This window comes from Mustela lutreola, chromosome 17 (assembly GCF_030435805.1).
Source record: "Mustela lutreola isolate mMusLut2 chromosome 17, mMusLut2.pri, whole genome shotgun sequence".
Taxonomy (NCBI): Eukaryota; Metazoa; Chordata; class Mammalia; order Carnivora; family Mustelidae; genus Mustela; species Mustela lutreola.
In genome coordinates, this window is record NC_081306.1 from 14913548 (window position 1) to 14930909 (window position 17362).

Here is a 17362-nt window from a genome sequence, read left to right on the forward strand (position 1 = left end):
CCCATTAACAGATGAATGGATAAACGAAATTGTGGTACATTCACAGGGTGGACTGCTTTCGACAGTAAGAAGAAATGAACCACTGACAGGACATCATGAATCTCAAGATAATTACAAACATTGGAAAAAGCCGTACAAAAAGAAAAAAAAGAGTACATAGTACCTAATTTTATTTACGTAAAATTCTAGAAAGAGTAAATGAGTCTACAGTGACAGGGAGCAGCCCAGGGTTGTTTGGGAAGAGGGGTGAGAGCAGACAGGGAGGAGGGGTGACAAAGGGGCAGGAGGAAGTGTTTGGGGTGATGGATATGTACTCTGTCCTGATTGTAGTGGTGGTTTCAGCGGTGTACACAAATGCCAAAACTGATCAACGTGTACACTTTTCAATGTGCACAGTTTATTGCATATTGATTAGTCACGAGAAAACTTTTTCAGTTAGCATGGGCCTCAGCCAAGACGGATGGGATGTACCCTCCTGAGTCAAGCAATTAGAAAACTAGGCAAATACAGAAAACTAGGCAAAATACATCCAGTGACGATCATGACACACTGGGCAGGGCAGCAAGCAGCACAGCGGGGTGCTGACTGAGAGAAGAAACGGAGGGCAGTGGGAGCAGGGACCGCTTTAGTTCACAGGCCGGGAAGAGCCTCCAGGTCTCGGCAGAGAGAGAAACCATCAACAAAGGCCACTGTCTCTCTGAGATGAGAAGGCAGAGTTTGGAGGTCAGATGGGCTGAGCGACTATAACTGAGAGGAGGAAGACCGGAGAGGGGGAGGACCGGAAAGAAGGGAGCTGTAGAGAGAGCTACAGAGGGGTTCTTTGAGGCGTTAGCTAAGTCCTGCTCTGTGTATGCATGAGAGGGAAGGCAATGACCTTCAGGAACAATCCCAGGCTCACACAGGCTGAGAAGGGTTCCTGTTCCCAGCAGCCAGCATGGAAAGACCACCCACCCATGGCCCATCAAGTAGAATCCTCAGAAAGGGACTGCCTCAGGAGTGGGGCCAAGTGAGCCTGAGACCAAAGGCCGCTCTGGACCAGCACCAGCAAAGCTTGCAAGCCTCGAAAGGATCAAACTGATTCCAAGTAACTTAACCGTGACCCAGGACAGAGTCCAAAAGCCAAACAGGAGAAAAATCAATTAAAAGAAACATAAGAGAGACATAAGAGAAACATAAGAGAAATTGCATAGACGATACAACAGACAAGACTAAATCAAAGGGAGATGATAAAATATTTTAAACTGAATAAAAATAAAGCCACATATATCAAATTGTATTGCATGCACCAAAAAGCAACGCTTAGATGTATAATCTCAAACTCTTATCACAAAAGAGGAAAAGTTTAAAAAAATCAGTGAGTGGCACGGGAAGGACCATATGACAGACTGAAAAGGAATGACAGCACAAGGGAATTGTTTTTTAAGATTTCCTTTTACTGGGGTGCCTGGGTAGCTCAGTGGGTTAAGCCTCTGCCTTCGGCTCAGGTCATGATCCCAGGGTCCTGGGATCGAGTCCCGCATCGGGCTCTCTGTACAGCAGGGAGCCTGCTCCCCCTGCTTGTGCTCTCTCTCCTTCTCTCACTCTCTCTCAAATAAATAAATTCTTAAAAAAAAAATATTTTCTTTACTTATTTGAGAGATGAAGCAAGCAAGTGAGGGCGGTGGGGGTAGAGGGAGAGGGAGAAACCCAAGCAGATGCCACTGGAAGCACAGAGCCCAACTCGGGGCTCCATCCCATGGCCCTGAGCTGCAACCAAGAGCTGGATGCTTAACCACCTGAGCCACCCAGGCACCCCCAGCACTAGGGAATCTTTGGTTGATGGAACTACTATAATGTCTCCTGATCATGCTGGTTCTGACCAAACCCATACCTGGGCTGAAGTTCATACAACTACACACACAAAAAGGTTAGTGTCACTACACATTAATTAAAAAAAAAAATAAACTAATTACTTAAAAAAATCAATGATCTCAGCTTCCATTTTAATAACTACAAAAAGAAGAGTGGATCAAATCTGAAATAAGCAGCTGAAAGTATGCAATAAAGGACAGAAATAAAATATAAAACTAAAAAAAAATAGACAAAAATCAATGAAACCAAAAGATAATTCTTTGAGTATGAGCAAAATAAGAAATTGTTAAATCTCCAGCCAAACTGAAAAAGCAAACAAATACCTAGACAATCGATACCATGAGATAGAATGGGGACATCCCTACAGACCCTACACACATTAAAATGATAATAAAGGAATATAATGAACAAACTTATGCCAATAAATTTGATAATTTAGATGTGATGACAAATTCCTTGAAAGACACAAGCTATCAAACCTCACACAAAAATAGATAAAAGTTAGGGGCGCGTGGGTGGCTCAGTGGGTTAAAGCATCCGCTTTCGGCTCAGGTCATGATTCCAGGGTCCTGAGATCAAGCCCCGCATTGGACTGTCTGCTCAGTGGGGAGCCTGCTTCCTTCTCTCTCTCTGCCTGCCTCTCTGCCTACTTGTGATCCCTGTCAAATAAATAAATAAAGTCTTTTAAAAAATAGATAAAACTTCATCAACCTTATATCTATTTAAGAATCTGAGTAATTGGGGCACCTGGGTGGCTCAGTGAGTTAAGCCTCTGCCTTCGGCTCAGGTCATGATCCCAAGGTCCTAGGATGGAGCCCCACATCGAGCTCTCTGCACAGCAGGGAGCCTGCTTCCTCCTCTCTCTCTGCCTATTTGTGATCTCTGTCTGTCAAATAAATAAAATCTTAAAAAAAAAAAAAAAAAAAAAGCATCCGAGTAGTTAATAACCTTCCCTCAGAGGAAACTCTAGGCCCAGATGGATTCATTGGTGAATTCTACCAAATATTTAAGTAACAAATAATACCGACTGTATAAAAACTCCCTATCATCCAGGAGTAGGAAATACCTTACAATTTATTCCACAAGGCAAGCATAACTCTGAAAGCAAATAGAACTAGAGAATTACAAGTCCATAAACCAGTACCACTCTTGAACATAAATTCAAACATTAACAAAAGTCTAAGCAAATCAAATCTGGCAAGGTATGAAACGTGCCCGCCACATTAGATGGTACCAACCCAAAGTGAGTATCACCTGAAGGGATCAGAAAACACTTCCTGGAGAAGGTGACTTCTGAGCAGACCCTTGACAGGCAAGCAAAAGATCAAGAGGTCGTGACCTTGGGGAAAGGAAAATGGCAGGAGGAAACGCAAGTGAATACAAGAAGGTAGAAGACTAGCCCGGACCAGGTAGGCATGTTGGCACTGACTGCGGTGGCTGCCAGGATTCCAAGGAAGCTCCTCTCTTTGGGAATAGTCCCGGACACAGGGCTGAGGCCCCTTAGGCCAAGTCTGCGCTATGTGACCTTTGACCCCCAGCCATAAATGCATGTTCCGGAGTCAGACACACCACTGAGTTGGAACAACCAGAATTTGAAACCTGAACAGAGGCAGACTCCTAGCCCGGTGTCCGCTGGGGCCAAATCGTGATCTGCCTTGAGGGAAGTCCCCGGAGCTGGTTGGTTCCTGCCCTTCCCTCAGCTTTTCAGCAACTTGTCAGATCCTGGGAGCTGCCCCAGGGGCCTTCCTGTAAACTTTCCCTTTTATTTAAGTTAATGAGAAGTACTCTCTGTTGCTTCTAACCGGAAGAACTTTAAAGAGTTCAGGGAGTACCACAACAGCATCCCCAAGTTTCTGTGAAAGAGTTCTGTCCCTAGGTAAGAATGTGAACCCAGAGCCAAGTTGGCACGGGGGGTGCCATCTGGACACTCAAGATAGGCAGAGGAGGGTAGGGCTTAAGGGAGAGAAGAAGGCACGGAGGGCTTCTGAACAGAGGAGGAACATGGTCAACACAGCCTTCCAGAGGACCACCAGGCAGTGCTATGGAGGATAGATTATGACATGGCCACACATTTGACCCCCTGAGAGGCTGGGATAACGGCCACTGGACTGCTCTGCCCGGATCTCTCCTGCTCTCATGCCTCCGGTTCTCACCTCCAGCATCTAGCTTAGGACCGGGTACCCAGTTGCACTCAGTTAAGTTCTGCTGATCAGACAAGCTGAAGAGGGAGAACTGACAAAACCCGATGACTAAATGCTGGGATCAAAGGAGGGAAGGAACTAAAGGTCAGGGCGGTTTCAACCTTGGCTGGCAATTTCAACTGAAGCAGAAATGGCAGGAAATGTGATGCGGTCGGGGTATACTGAAGGGGGATGAGCACAGTGTTTCGAGGTGGTCTTGAGACACCTGGGTGGGAGTCTCCAGTAGGCACCCAGCAGAGAGACAGAAGTCAGGGGCCAGGGGAGTGGTGGGCGATCCCTGGCTGGGCACAGGTCAGTCTCATCTAGTTTTGTTCACACCCAGAAACTGAGGCCTCCTGTGTGACATGCACCAGGCCAGGGGCTAGAGGGGATTCTAGAAGCCATGGCGGGGAAGGAGACTGGAGGACAACATCAGCAGGATTCAGAGCCCACTGGGCTCCTTTTAGAGGTCTTAAGCCAGGACTACGGAGCTGTATGTAGCACAATGACTTAACGTGAGAAGAGCCATCACGGAGGATCCTAACCACAGTGGGAAAAGCCTAGAAAGAGTTTCAGGGTCATTCAACAAGGGGATGATGGCAGAATAAATGATGCTCAGACAAAGGATTAAAAAGAACAAGGCAGGAGCTCCTGGGGGGCTCAGTCAGTTGAGCATCTGACTCTTGATTTTGGCTCAGGTCATGATCTCAGGGTCATGAGATCGAGCCCCGTGCTGGGTTCCATGCTCAGTGCAGCATCTGCTTGAGACTCCCTCTCTGTCTCTCCTTCTGCCCTTTCCCCTGCTTGTTCGCGCTCTCTCAAGTAAAATCTTAAAAAAAAAAAAAAAAAAAAAAGAACAAGGCAGTTCTCTGGGGATGAGAAATAATGTACAGATACATGATGATGTGAGAAAAACAGGATAGGAACAGACAATAAGGGATACCTCTATTCATGTTTAAGTAGGGACAGTTGTAGAAATAAAATCATATATACTCATACTTGGGTTTCCATGGATATCTTTCTTTGTTTTTAAGACTGATGTATTTGGGGCTCCTGGGTGGCTCAGTGGGTTAAAGCCTCTGCCTTTGGCTCAGGTCATGATCTCAGGGTCCTGAGATCGAGCCCCGCATCGGGCTCTCTGCTCAGCGGGGAGCCTGCTTTCCTCTCTCTCTCTCTCTCTGCCTGCCTCTCTGCCTACTTGTGATCTCTGTCTGTCAAATAAATAAATAAAATATTTTTTTAAAAAAAGACTGATATGTTTATTTTAGAGAGAGAGGGGCAAGAGCAGAGCGGCGGGTGTGGGTTGAGGGAGAGAGGGAGAATCCCAAGCAGACCTGAGCATGGAGCCTGACTCGGGGCTCGATTTCACGACCCCAAGATCATGACCTCAGCCAAAACCAAGAGTTGGACCTTAACCGACTGGGAGCCCCTGCATGGATTATCTTTAAAAAGACACACAAAAGAATACTAAGATGAACCACCTTAAAGAATGGAGTGGAGTGGAGTGGAGGGCAGGGATGGGAGGCGAGGCTTTTTTCCGGTATATTCTTTAGCCACTGGCCCACTTATTTATCAGGATTAGTGATTTAAGAACAACTATTTATTATGCTAAGTGTCTTTTAAGTGTCTCTGGACATAGGCTGTCTAATAAAACCCACCTCCACCTACCTCCCAATTAGCTTATGAAAAACCTACTAAAACACTGCAGGGTCTCATCCATGCCAAGGCTAGCTCTGGACAGTGGCCAGGAAGAATGTTCTCGATTTCTTCTCTGAACAACTTCTGATGTGGGGGTTTCAGAACGTGCCCGTGTCAAGCCGGGTGGAGGCATACACCAGCGGCTGTCCCCAGTGAGGAAGTGAGGGAATGAATCTTCACCAGGTCTGTCAGCTCTGTAGGTCTCTGGTCCTGACCACTCCGCCTCCACGGGGGAAGCCAGAGAACCACACCTTTCTCCAGAAAGGAAACCTGCGCTTCCACCCAATCTGCCCAGAGTCTATTTTAGCCCTCGACCCAGAACTTGAATATCAGCTATTATAAATAGCAAAACCAAGATTACAATTTGACTGATTTCAGTTCTGACGTTAGGAACAGAGGTCGGAGGTAAGTCAGCCATAAAAGCCAGGGGTCGAAAGAAAACCACAGCGTGAATGTAGTCATACTGGGTTAGACAGTCACTTGGACCTTCCCTCCCACCCCACCCCACCCATGCTGCCCGAGTAACCAATTCCTATGGCTTTGGTCTCTACTAAAGCACCTGAGAAATTCTAACAAGGCCAAAGAGAAGTTTTGTGGGAGTTTGCCAAAACCAGAAAGGACATTCCTCAAGGAAAGTGGTTTCCTCTTTTGGTTCCAAGAGCCATAGAGGGGTGTCACAAAGGCAGGCAAGGCGAGGGGGCTTACCTTTGTTATGAGACATGGCGTAGAGGAGGCAGAGAACAAACAGGGCATGGTAGTCGTCATCCGGGCTGTCCAGGGCGTGGTACACCATATCTAGGAAGGGTCTGGAAAAGATGTGGGGCGTGCATGAGCCTCTTGGCACGCACGGCGAACAGCTCTCCTCTCCCACCTACCCGCAGAGTGCTGGCCGCCTTTGCCTTTGACAGCTCTGCCCCCAGCCTGCAGTGAGTCCATCAAGGGCTCTGTCCAGCACCGGGTATGGAGGACAGGCTCTGCCCGTGGGAAGCTAACTCCAGGGGAAACTGAGGAACGGGCCACTTAATCACTCAACAACCATGGCCCAGCTGTTCCAGACACTGCGAGGTAAATGATGCAAAGTCCCTGCTCTTGGGGCACTCCCATGCCAGAGAACAGACAGACCACATCATCACCTCGAACCGAAACAAGAGGATGAAGAGAACCAGGCAGCGTAGTAGAGTAGGCTAACAGCAGACAAGGCACCGACAAGCCCGAACAATCTCAGAATGGGGGACCTGGAGCCTGGATTCCAATTCTGCCTCTTCTGAGCTGTGAACCCTTGGGTTAGCTACTTAAAACCTCTCCATTTCCCCATCAGGAAGGACTCCGGGGGAGCGGTGGGGGTTCAACACGAAACGATGAAGGAAAGGCATCTGGCACAGGGCCAGGGGCACAGCACGAAGGACACGTGGGAACTATGACCAGATTTCTATTTCGAGCATTCCGAGGGCACTTCTCCAGGAGCCCACTTTGGCGGGTCCTGGTTCAGCAATTTCTTGGACTGACTTTCCCTGACGGGTAAGAATCGATGGGAGGGTTCACCTCTGATGCTTTGTGGGAGAGATCGAGAGAGTGGCTGCAGATATCACAAACCCCACACCCCAAAGGCTGCCTTTCCAGGTGAAGGGCCTGGCCTGGAAAAGATTCTTCATCACCAGGATAATAGAATATACACGGGTCTGGCCCATTGGCAGGAGGCTCCGAGCCCGTGACCACCTGCGGCTGCCGCTCTGGAGGCCAGGCTGAGGCCAAGAAAGCAGAGCACCTTGAGGAATGACCGAGGGCACACGTAACCCCCAGAAGGACGCAAAGCCACTATCAACATCACTGTCGAGGGGGAGTGAAGAGGTTTGGCCAAGAAAGGGGGAGACTACTCACTGCATCGCCCTTTATACTTTTCAAAAAATCTGAATTTCAAGAACATACCAGTGACTCAGAATATTAAAATGAAAGATGCAAAAGAGAAAGTAGTGCAAACGTTCTTGTCATAATGTTGCAAATAAACACGTGACTCCGGGAAGTTAAAGGAAGAGCCTTTCCTTAAAGGGGACATTTGCCCCCGGGCTCTTCCTCCAGGGCCCCAGATCAGGCACCTTTTGGATGCGTGAAGAGTTCTGCCAGGTAGGGATCTGGGTTTCTTTAAGTGCCTGGCGATACCACTTCCAACCCAAGTGCAGGATGAAGTAGAAAACGTTTTCTTGTAACCAGCCACCCGGAATGTGGATTGTGTTTTCATTCGAGAGCAATGCAGATTACCAAATGCCGAAGCGGACGGAGGGCTGAGCAGACACAACATCTTCGAAGAGACGAAGTAGTGTGAAACCGTCGGCATTTCGTTTACTGAGTGTACAGGAAAGTGAAAAAGATGGCTGGGGTTGGGTAGGAGGCAGGAAAAAAAAAAAAAAGACACATGACAGGCACGGTATGGTGTATGTATTGGGGGCAAGGAGGGTACCATTCCCACTGAGAAATGACTGGCAGGAAGTAACTGGAATGTGAGGGACAGCTGCTTGGAACACTGGCAGCATGGAGACCTTTTCCCCTTCTTTATGCTTTTTTCAAAATGTTTTTATATTTTCTGCATGTGTGTTGCTTTTATAATTCTTTTTTAAAGACGGGAATGCTTTAGACATTTTTCAGTTTCTTAGGCCTATATTTAACCGTGAATGCAGACACAGCCCACGACACACAAGGAGTAGGAGAACACTTTGTACTATGCTGTTTCTTCAAGCGGACCAATGTCAAGATCCACTTCATGTCAAGGAGAACACACTGCCCTCTCCTTTCTCCAGAGTGCTGTCCTTCCCACTCGGGGCCTGGAACTGGGAGGAGAGAAGTCCGTGGCACTGTTCCTGACAACCAACAATTCAACACCTTCACAGAGGAGAAGGCAGCTTTCGCCCTGGGCCAGTCTCTGCCGGCATTTGCTCTCAGAGCTGAGGGGAGGCCTGGTTCAAGGGTCCCAGGGCCATAAGCTTGTGTGTGGGCCCAGCTCAAGGCAAAAGGATCGGCTTCCCTTATAAGCCATGCGGTGGAAGATGTCAGTTAAAGTCACTGAAAGTTAAGAAATAATTTCAGGGCGCCTGGGTGGCTCAGTGGGTTAAGCCACTGCCTTCAGCTCAGGTCATGATCTCAGAGTCCTGGGATCAAGTCCCACATCGGGCTCCCTGCTTAGCAGGGAGCCTGCTTCCCTCTCTCTCTCTCTCTTCCTAGTTGTGATCTCTCTCTATCAAATAAATAAATAAAATCTTAAAAAAAAAAAAAAAAAAGAAACAATTTCAACAGACTCTAAGAAAACCTCTCTCTTTACTAAAAAAAAAAAATCAGGAAAAAAAAGTCTCAACCCAACCTTCAAACCTAACATTTTGTCTGTTCATTTTTTTCTTTTTTAAATAATACATGGTTATACTTCTTCCTTTAACAAAGCTATGACTACACACTACGTAAAATATGTGTTCTGTTTTCATTTATTAGATCCTAAGAAACCCAACACCCCTGACAGTTTTCACTTAAAAGTAGCAGCTCCTATTCTAGTAAGCAGACGCCCCCCATTTGCTGATACACCCCCCACTACTAGTCATTGGTGGTTTTTCCAATTATTCATATCCTCGCTAATGCTGTGCCAAGCAACTGAAGGTTGTCTTACCCTCCCTTTCTGTGTTTAGAACGATTTCCTGACTTTTCAGGGCGTCAGGAGTTGTGTTTTTTGCTGCCAAGCTAAATCAAAAGAGTCTTTGTAAGTTCCAACAACAGATAGCCCACACCGCACTCCGGTGTTTTTTAATTTAAACCCAACGAGAAGCGGCTCCCTTGTGCATCTGATAGAAATTAGTCCTGAGTGTTAGATAACTAAAACAGCTGCCAAGCAAAGAGCGGTGGAGGCAAAGACGGGTGGGCTTCAACTCTTGGAGCTCGACTAAGAAATGGGAGGGGGCATGTATGTGTTCCAGCCCCTCCGCCCTGAGGGTTCAGGAAGTGAACGCTGGTAGGCTCACAGCGGAACCCCGCTGCCCTGTGTGTATTCACACTGCAGTGGGATAAGGCTACCACAGGGGTCTCTGCAGTGGGGCCGCTTGGCAAGGAAATAACTCTGAAATGAAAAAAATCCTCCTGGCAGTTCCCTGCACACTTTGGAAGCAGCCTGCCACCCAGTCCCAGTCTGGAAGAAGGGCTGGTGCTGCCAGTTTCCAGGAAACGTGGCATCTCGAAGGCTGAAGAGGGTGTAGCTGCAGCAGGCCATCAGTGAAATGAACACTCGGGCAAAAAGCCGAAGGCGGTCAGCAGCACGAAATCGCGCAGGCTAAGCCAAGCCAAGAAGAAGGCAGGGGCTCCGGCCGGCGGGGGAATGTGGCAGTGAGTGAATCAGACAGGCCCCAAGGGGATCCTTCCTGGGAGCAGCAGAGCACTGCCGGGGGCAGCCGGTACAAGGCTGCGAGGCGGCCCACACTCTTTAGGACAGGGCCCACCACCGAAGGGCTTGGGGGAGGTGGCACCACGTCTCCGTCTTGCCCTTCTGGGGGTGAGCATGACAGAGTTGAGTGCCAGCTCTGTCCCTGTGGCCTCTCGAGAGGGGCTGGAGAAGCAAGGAAAGGCAGGAAGCAGGACAAGTTTGCTAAGAGGCCGCAGAGGCCGTCTGGGTGGGGGGAAGAGGCCCCTGGTTACCCCTGGTGGGCACCACACCCCCCAGCACCGCTCAGCCCACCTCCTCATCCCAGCGACAGAGCAGCACCCCCCACCCTGACTGGCAGGCTGGTCTCCGGGCTGCCCCCCACCCCGTGCTCCCCATGGCACCAGCGTGAGTGCAGGAGGACTGGGCCCGCCCGTGGCACCTGCTCCACTGCGCGCTCTCCAAGCCCGTGGCGGCAGCGCTCTTTTCCTCGTCCGTGGTGTTCTGTTCCTGCACGGAGGTGCCGGCCGCCAGCTCCGGGAGCTTGCCACGTTCCATGATCACCATCTCTATCTCTGGAAGCAAATACAGAGACGGGGATGAGCCCGGACAGCCTCACAGCCCTAGATTTACAGACACAGTCATCCCAGAGCCAGAGCCCGAGCCCGAGTGGACCGCTCCTAGCGTGTCCAGCAAGCACTGGCCAGCAGGGACCGGGCATCAGCAACAAGCTGGGGAGAAATCAGACAGAGGCCAGAACCTCTCTTCCTTTTGTCTTGCCAGTGCCAAGAAACGGGGCCCTGATTTTAATAAAAAAGTGCAAATTGCAGTAATTTATTTTATTTCAAATATGTTTTCTTAAGGCACTTATTGTACTTATTGACATCACACTTCCTTCCCAAAGGAGTGGAGACAAAAAATAATATGCGGTTAAGAAAGCATAACCAAGTTCACGGAGAAGATTCTGAAACTGTTTACACTCTAGCGAAGGCTTTGACATGGCTGAAGCCTTTTGTTTTCCTTTTTGGCTGACAACCTCCAGAAGGCAGAGGGAGGTCAGGGAGCTCACTGTATTTCTCCCAATTAAATAAGGGCCACGTGGAGCAACCGACATAAGACTGGTGTACGTTTTTAGTTTTCAGGAGGTAAGGTATGAACCAACACAGGTGAATGAGAGATGGTTCGCTCCTGGCTCTAAGGGGTCCCTGTCAGAGTTCTTTGACGTGCAGGTGCAGACCTTCAATTAGCTAGTTCTCGGAACCCGGAGTTCAGGTCATTGCCCTCATCTTCAGGAGACAGACGTAGGGAAAAGGATGCTGACGTGCAAAGCTGCACTTGTATCTGGAGGGATGCGACGACGCCCAGGACTCTCTGGTGGACCCCTGCCATCTATGCTCTTCCCTGGACTCCGGTAAAGGCCTCCCAGCTGGCTCTGCCTCCCCTTACCTTCTAGTTTCGCTCTGCACACAGACCCGAGTGATTTTAAGTAGAAATGAGCCCATGCCGCCCTTCTGTTCAGAATTCCCCACTGCCTTCCCATCGCACGGAGGATGAAATCCACATGCCCTCCACGGTGTCGAGGCGGCCTGTTGTGGAACCCGGTCCCTCTCCACCTCTGACCTCCCTGCCTGGCCTTCTCCCCAACACCCCTCTCCACCTGTGCTGAGCTTCCTCCGTGCTCTCTGATGGGCCCAAGCTTATTTCTGCCCCCAGGATCTTTACACAGCTGCTTCCTCTGCCCGGAATGCTTTCACCCTGGGTCTCTCCGACCCTGGCCTGACTCAAGGACACCCTTCAAGCCTCAAATGCCACTACCCCAGAGATGTCCTCTCAGACTCCCTCTGCACCGGTGTTTACCTCCTTAAATTTTGATTAAAAATGCAGATTTTATTTATAGTTCCTTAGTTTTTCCCCACTGTCCATGTTCTGTTCCAGGATCCCAACCCAGGGACCATGTTACATCTAGTTGTCATGTCCCCTTTAAGCTCCTCTTGGCTGGGACAGGTTTTGACTCCCCTGCTTCTGGTGACCTTAGGGGTCGAGCCAAGAGAACTGGTCGGGTAGTCTGCAGAATGTTCTTCTATCTGAGTCTGTCTGATGTTTTCAGATCAACAGACTGGGGTAGAGGTTTCTGGGAGGAAGCCCACACCGGGAAGTGCTCTTCGCGGCCCGATGTAGCAAGTATGCGGGCCGGTGACACAGCCCGATCACCGCCAATGGTAAGTCTGTGCCACTGGGCCAAGCGAATGCCAGCCAGATTTCTCCACTGGAAAGTGACTTTCCCCCCTCTCTCCCGGCACACTCTGTGGGAGCAAGTCATTAAGCACAGCACCCCTTAAGGAGCAGGGAGTTATACTCTGCCTCCTGGAGGGAGTAGCTACATAAATTATTGGAAATTCTTCTGGCTGAATCTTTCCCTTCCCCCTCTTTTTTTTTTTTTTTTAAAGATTTTATTTATTTGACAGACTGAGATCACAAGTAGGCAGAGAAGCAGGCAGGGGGTGGGGTGGGGGGAAACAGGCTCCCTGCTGAGCAGAGAGCCTGATGCAGGGCTCCATCCCAAGACCCTGGGGATGACCTGAGCTGAAGGCAGAGGCTTAACCCACTGAGCCACCCAAGCGCACCTGTCCCTTCCCCCTCTTATATCAATTTTACTTTATAGCATTTATAACTGCCAGGATTTCCTATTTTCTATTTATGGCTTGCTTATTTGCTGCCTGCCTTCCCCCACTCGAATGGGGGTTTCTTAAGAGGAGCCGCCTTCTCTGTTCTGCTCACCACTGGAACTCCAGTGCTGAGTCCAGCACCCCATATGCAGCAAGTGCTTACCACCGGGATGGACAGACAGATGGCTGGGCGAGCCCAGCACGGGAAGCTCCAGCATCAGACAGGGCCAGCCGTGATACACGGCTGCTATGACACGTAGTGGGTAGCCCAGGGCTCCACCCCATCCACCCTAAGGCAACGCATGCCCACCACCCTGGGGAGCTCTGCAAGGTAGGGCTGTGTGCCTGCACCTGTCCTCCAGCACGGAGGAGCACACCCCCCACCCATCCACATGGGCCCAGACCACCAGCCCCTTCCTCCCAGGGTGGAGGGGAGCCTCCCACGGGGCCATCCCACAGGTGGGGGCTGACCCAGGATTTTCAAGGGCAATGGGGACAAAGGTTCTGTGTGTGTTGTTCTGTGTTTATTCCAGTGTGCCTTAAAAAGAGTCAGACTGCATGGAAAACCTGTTCTTCTGCAGACCTCACTGCTTAGGAGAAGGTGAAATTTAAGGGGAAAAAAACCGAGTGAGTCAATTCACAGGGAGCTACTGAGTCAACAGCAGTCTGCACAGCATGGCCGCGGCAGCGGGGTGCAGACGCTGTCTGAGAATGATTGTTCCTTCCTGCGCCTGCACCTTTACCCCTACCAACCTCCTCCAGCTGCCTCCCCACGACTGGGACCTCTCTGCGGGGAGAGGAGATGATTCACAGGGCAGCACCTCTCTTATTTTTAATTATCCTAATCTTTTAACCATCTGTTTTGTTTTGCGATGTATCTGACCTTGGTACAGCAATACAAATATGTGTAATTTACAATAAATGCATCTATATTGGGGAGATGCCTGCGTAAATGACATTTATTTGATTGTTTGTGTTTACCGACAGAGCGTGCCACTGAAAACATCTGAAGGCTACCAAGCAGGACGATGGTGCCAGTCTCTGGCTTCCACCCTGGGACCTCTGACACACCTCCTGCCCAGCTGCAGGCTCCCCTCCCTCCCAGCCTGGCTGACAAGGCAGGAACTCAGCTTCAAGGACTCCCCAAGGTCCCAGGGCCAAGCCCTAGTGCCTCAGCCTAGAGAATGCAGCTGCGGTGATGTGATTATTCCTTTTTAATTTTTTAATCTCCCTGAACACTCAGAATTCTGGAGCAGACGGCAGTTAAAGATAATCCAGTCTAGTGCTCATCAAACTTAGTTAAGGAGTGGCCTATTAATTTTGAATGACAATTTCCCGTAGCACGCTACCACAGATAGGAGCAGAGCTGCTCCGGGTAAAGGGTGGGTGGGTTCCCAAACACCCCCAGCCGCGGGTTTCCTCCTGCACCCTACAGAAGCCCCTGAAGCTCCTTTCTAGAATTCTGGGGCTTCACACAAAACTGCTAAAAACCACCGGTTCAGTCCTGGAGACTGTGTATGAGGAAACAGAAGCCCAAAAGCAGAGTGACAATTAGCATAGTTAGAAAAGTACCCCCAAAAAGCCAGGGTCACTGCCCTCCCACTCCCAGGTCCCATCCTCATGCAGGACCAGTCCCATAAGGGTCTCTCCATCCACAGTGAGGTTTCTGAACCTCAGTTCTGTCCCCTTGGTTCCTACAGCCGTATCCCACCCCCTGTATCCTCATCTGGCCAGCACAGTCAGGGAGCGAGCAGTTCCACAGGGATGAATTCTCTAGATGAATGTACAACAGTCCTTCCAGTGCCAACACAGGTTTCCCCTGCCTCCCTCTTTTTAACAATTTTATCCAAACAACTCTTAAAAGTAGTGATTCTTTTCTAGCATCTGTCAACTCCCTGAAGCTGTATGTAAAATGCCATGTGGGCATGGGGGATGTAATAAGTTTTGGGGGAGACGGTCTCTCCAGATTCTCACTATTCTAAAACGGACTCCACAATCATCTTTAAAAGAGGGTGCCAAAGAAGCTTTGACCTTTCGTTTCCTGGTGACTCAGGGTCAAAGTGAACCTTCTTTTTATGCCAGACCAGAACGTGGGGCATGGTCCTGCAGAGCCTTCTGAGCCCCTGCTCCCACTCCTCCTATGGATATGCGACTGTCTCGGTGCAGACTTGCTCCCCGCCCAGGGTACACACACACACCACGCTGCTACCACCAAGGAAAGCAGATCAGTGAGCCTGTGGGCACGGATTTCCATGGGCAGTCACGGAGGCCAGGACTCGGGCTCTGACGCCGAATTCCCACTCCACTTGAACCTGCTACAACATACCACAAGCCCTCATCCCATCTGGGTCTCTATTTTGGAATCTGAAGGGAAGGTGGCAAGAACCCAGCTCAGTTTTGTTTCAGCTTCAGTTCTTTGCCCGCCTCTTGGATGCTCGCCAAGTTTATGTGTTGCCCATACTATTTTTTATTTATCTCATCATTTTATCTGATCTCACTTTTTTCTTTTGATTTAAATACACTTTAAAAGGAAACTTGAGGGGCGCCCGGCTGGCTCAGTCAGTGGAGGGTGTGACTCGTGATCTTGGGGTTGAGAGTTCAACCACCACACAGGGTGTAGAGATTACTTAAAAAAATGAAACTTAAGAAAAAAAGGGAGGGGGGCGTTAAATCACATTATACCCCTCAATTGAGCAACCCGGCTTGCAGGGATTTATCTGGAAGATACACCCCTTTACAATATAAAAATGCAGACACACAAGGGCAATTCACTGAAGTATTACTTGTAATTGCAAAATATTGGAAACTACCTAACTGTCCAAGCGTAAAGATCGGTTGAATAAACTTTGGTACAGACACACACAGCAGCTGTAAAACAGAATGAGGAAGACTTCAGTGAACTGATACGGAGTGATTTCCAGAGAAGCCGCTAAGCGAAGAAAAAAGAGAGTGTTTACAATGTGCTACCCTGTGTGTAAGAGAGAAGGGAGACTAAGAAAACGGGGCCGCCTGGGTGGCTCCGTCGGTTAAGCTGCTGCCTTCGGCTCCATGATCCCAGGGTCCTGAGATCGAGTCTCACATCAGGCTCCTGGCTCATCGGGGAGCCTGATTCTCTCTCGGCCTCTGCCTGCCACTCTGCCTGCTTGTGCCTTCTCTCTCTCTCTGACAAATAAATAAAATATTAAAAGGAAAAAGAAAAAAAGCAAGCATTTATAGATCCTCCTATTCTCGCAAAAACAAACGTGGGAAGGCTATTCCAGAAAGCAGCCAAGTTGGTTATCTACCAGGGGAAGAGAAATGGGATGGAATATGGAAAAAGGGACACTGCTTAAACTTACCCTTTTGCGCGGTTTTAAATTTGTTAATAACCCATATATTTAAATAAAAAAAAAAGAAGAAGAAATTAAATCTATAAAAATGAGAAGGAAGAACCCTTACCAGACCCCCCCCCCCAAAAAAAAAAAAAAAAAAAGGACCAATATTTTTTTCTAATGCATGCTATACCTATCCTGATGGGGAATAAAGAACAAAGAAAGGGCAGACTAACAAGGAGCTACAAACATCCTCCTGGATCATATACCCTCAGTGGGGAGACAGATGAGGCATGCAGGGGTGGGCTCACTGTGATCTCCTGTTTAATAAGCAATAAACAAACTGAAACTTTTTAAGGTGTATTATAGGATTGAGCAAACAAACGTGTGGACATTGTTGGGAGCCAAGGCTCTCGCTGAAGAAGTGACACACGGATTTGGAATGAGGGAAGGCAAGAAAGAACGCTCTGGGAACAGATCTGCGTTGGTCTCAGTACTGGAGGTATTGCTACGCATTCATGATTTTTAAAATATGCACACGCATATGCATGTCTGTACATATATACAGGTATGCACGAGTAAATGTATATTTTGTGTATATACAGGCATCCGTTTTTTAGATCTGTCCATTGAAAGGGCCAAAAAGCAAGGCACCCCCATAGCCATCAGCCCTTCTGGCACCCAGATCCTGGCCTCTAATACCACTGTCCACTGCAAGGAAGCAGGGTTTTTCTCTCTCTTTTTTTTTTTTTTTTTTTCAACAAATCCCTGCGATTTTTTTTTTTTTTTTTTTAAGATTTATTTCAGAGAGAGAGATAACAAGTAGGCATAGAGGCAGGCAGGCAGAGAGGAGGAAGCAGGCTCCCTGCTGAGCAGACAGCCCAATGCGGGGCTCAATCCTAAGACCCTGAGACCATGAGCTGAGCCGAAGGCAGAGGCTCAACCCACTGAGCCACCCAGGTGCCGGAAGCAGGGTTTTCCAGAGAAATGGCTTGTGTCAGGGATGGGCATTCCCCAACCATTCCAAGATGAACGTGGAATACCTTATCAAGCCAGAAAGTATAAGGATTGCTCAAAAGAAATGACGGGAGCTTAGCACAAGGACACAGCAGCCAGTGCAAAAGGGTTCCCAAAGGCCAAGTCTGGGACAATTTGAGCATTGGATGAATTCAGTCAGTAATGAAATACAAACCACGAAAAACTGAAATCCTTGAGTCTGTGCCAAGAACTGATAAAGAAATGGGGGAGAAGGGAGAAATCCTGCTTGCA

General features: G+C 48.9%; 1 protein-coding gene and 1 long non-coding RNA gene across 10 annotated transcripts in view; one reads left to right on the top strand and one right to left on the bottom strand.

Moving 5' to 3' along the window:
* Nucleotides 1-17362, bottom strand: part of CLEC16A (C-type lectin domain containing 16A) — a 203171-nt gene that overhangs the window by 122084 nt on the left and 63725 nt on the right. For all 9 annotated transcript variants that reach the window (XR_009349328.1, XR_009349329.1, XM_059155105.1 and 6 more), the window contains 2 exons: nucleotides 10559-10691; nucleotides 6435-6535 (listed from right to left, as the gene is read on the bottom strand). Coding sequence is in view for 7 of the 9 variants with exons in the window: in XM_059155105.1 (XP_059011088.1) it covers nucleotides 6435-6535; nucleotides 10559-10691 (234 nt within the window). In the remaining 2 variants the exon portion in view is untranslated. The remainder of the gene's footprint in view (nucleotides 1-6434; nucleotides 6536-10558; nucleotides 10692-17362) is intronic.
* On the top strand, nucleotides 9928-13719 carry LOC131819783 (uncharacterized). Its single transcript, XR_009349330.1, has 3 exons — nucleotides 9928-10082; nucleotides 12224-12335; nucleotides 13316-13719. It is a non-coding gene; the product is annotated as an uncharacterized LOC131819783 (long non-coding RNA).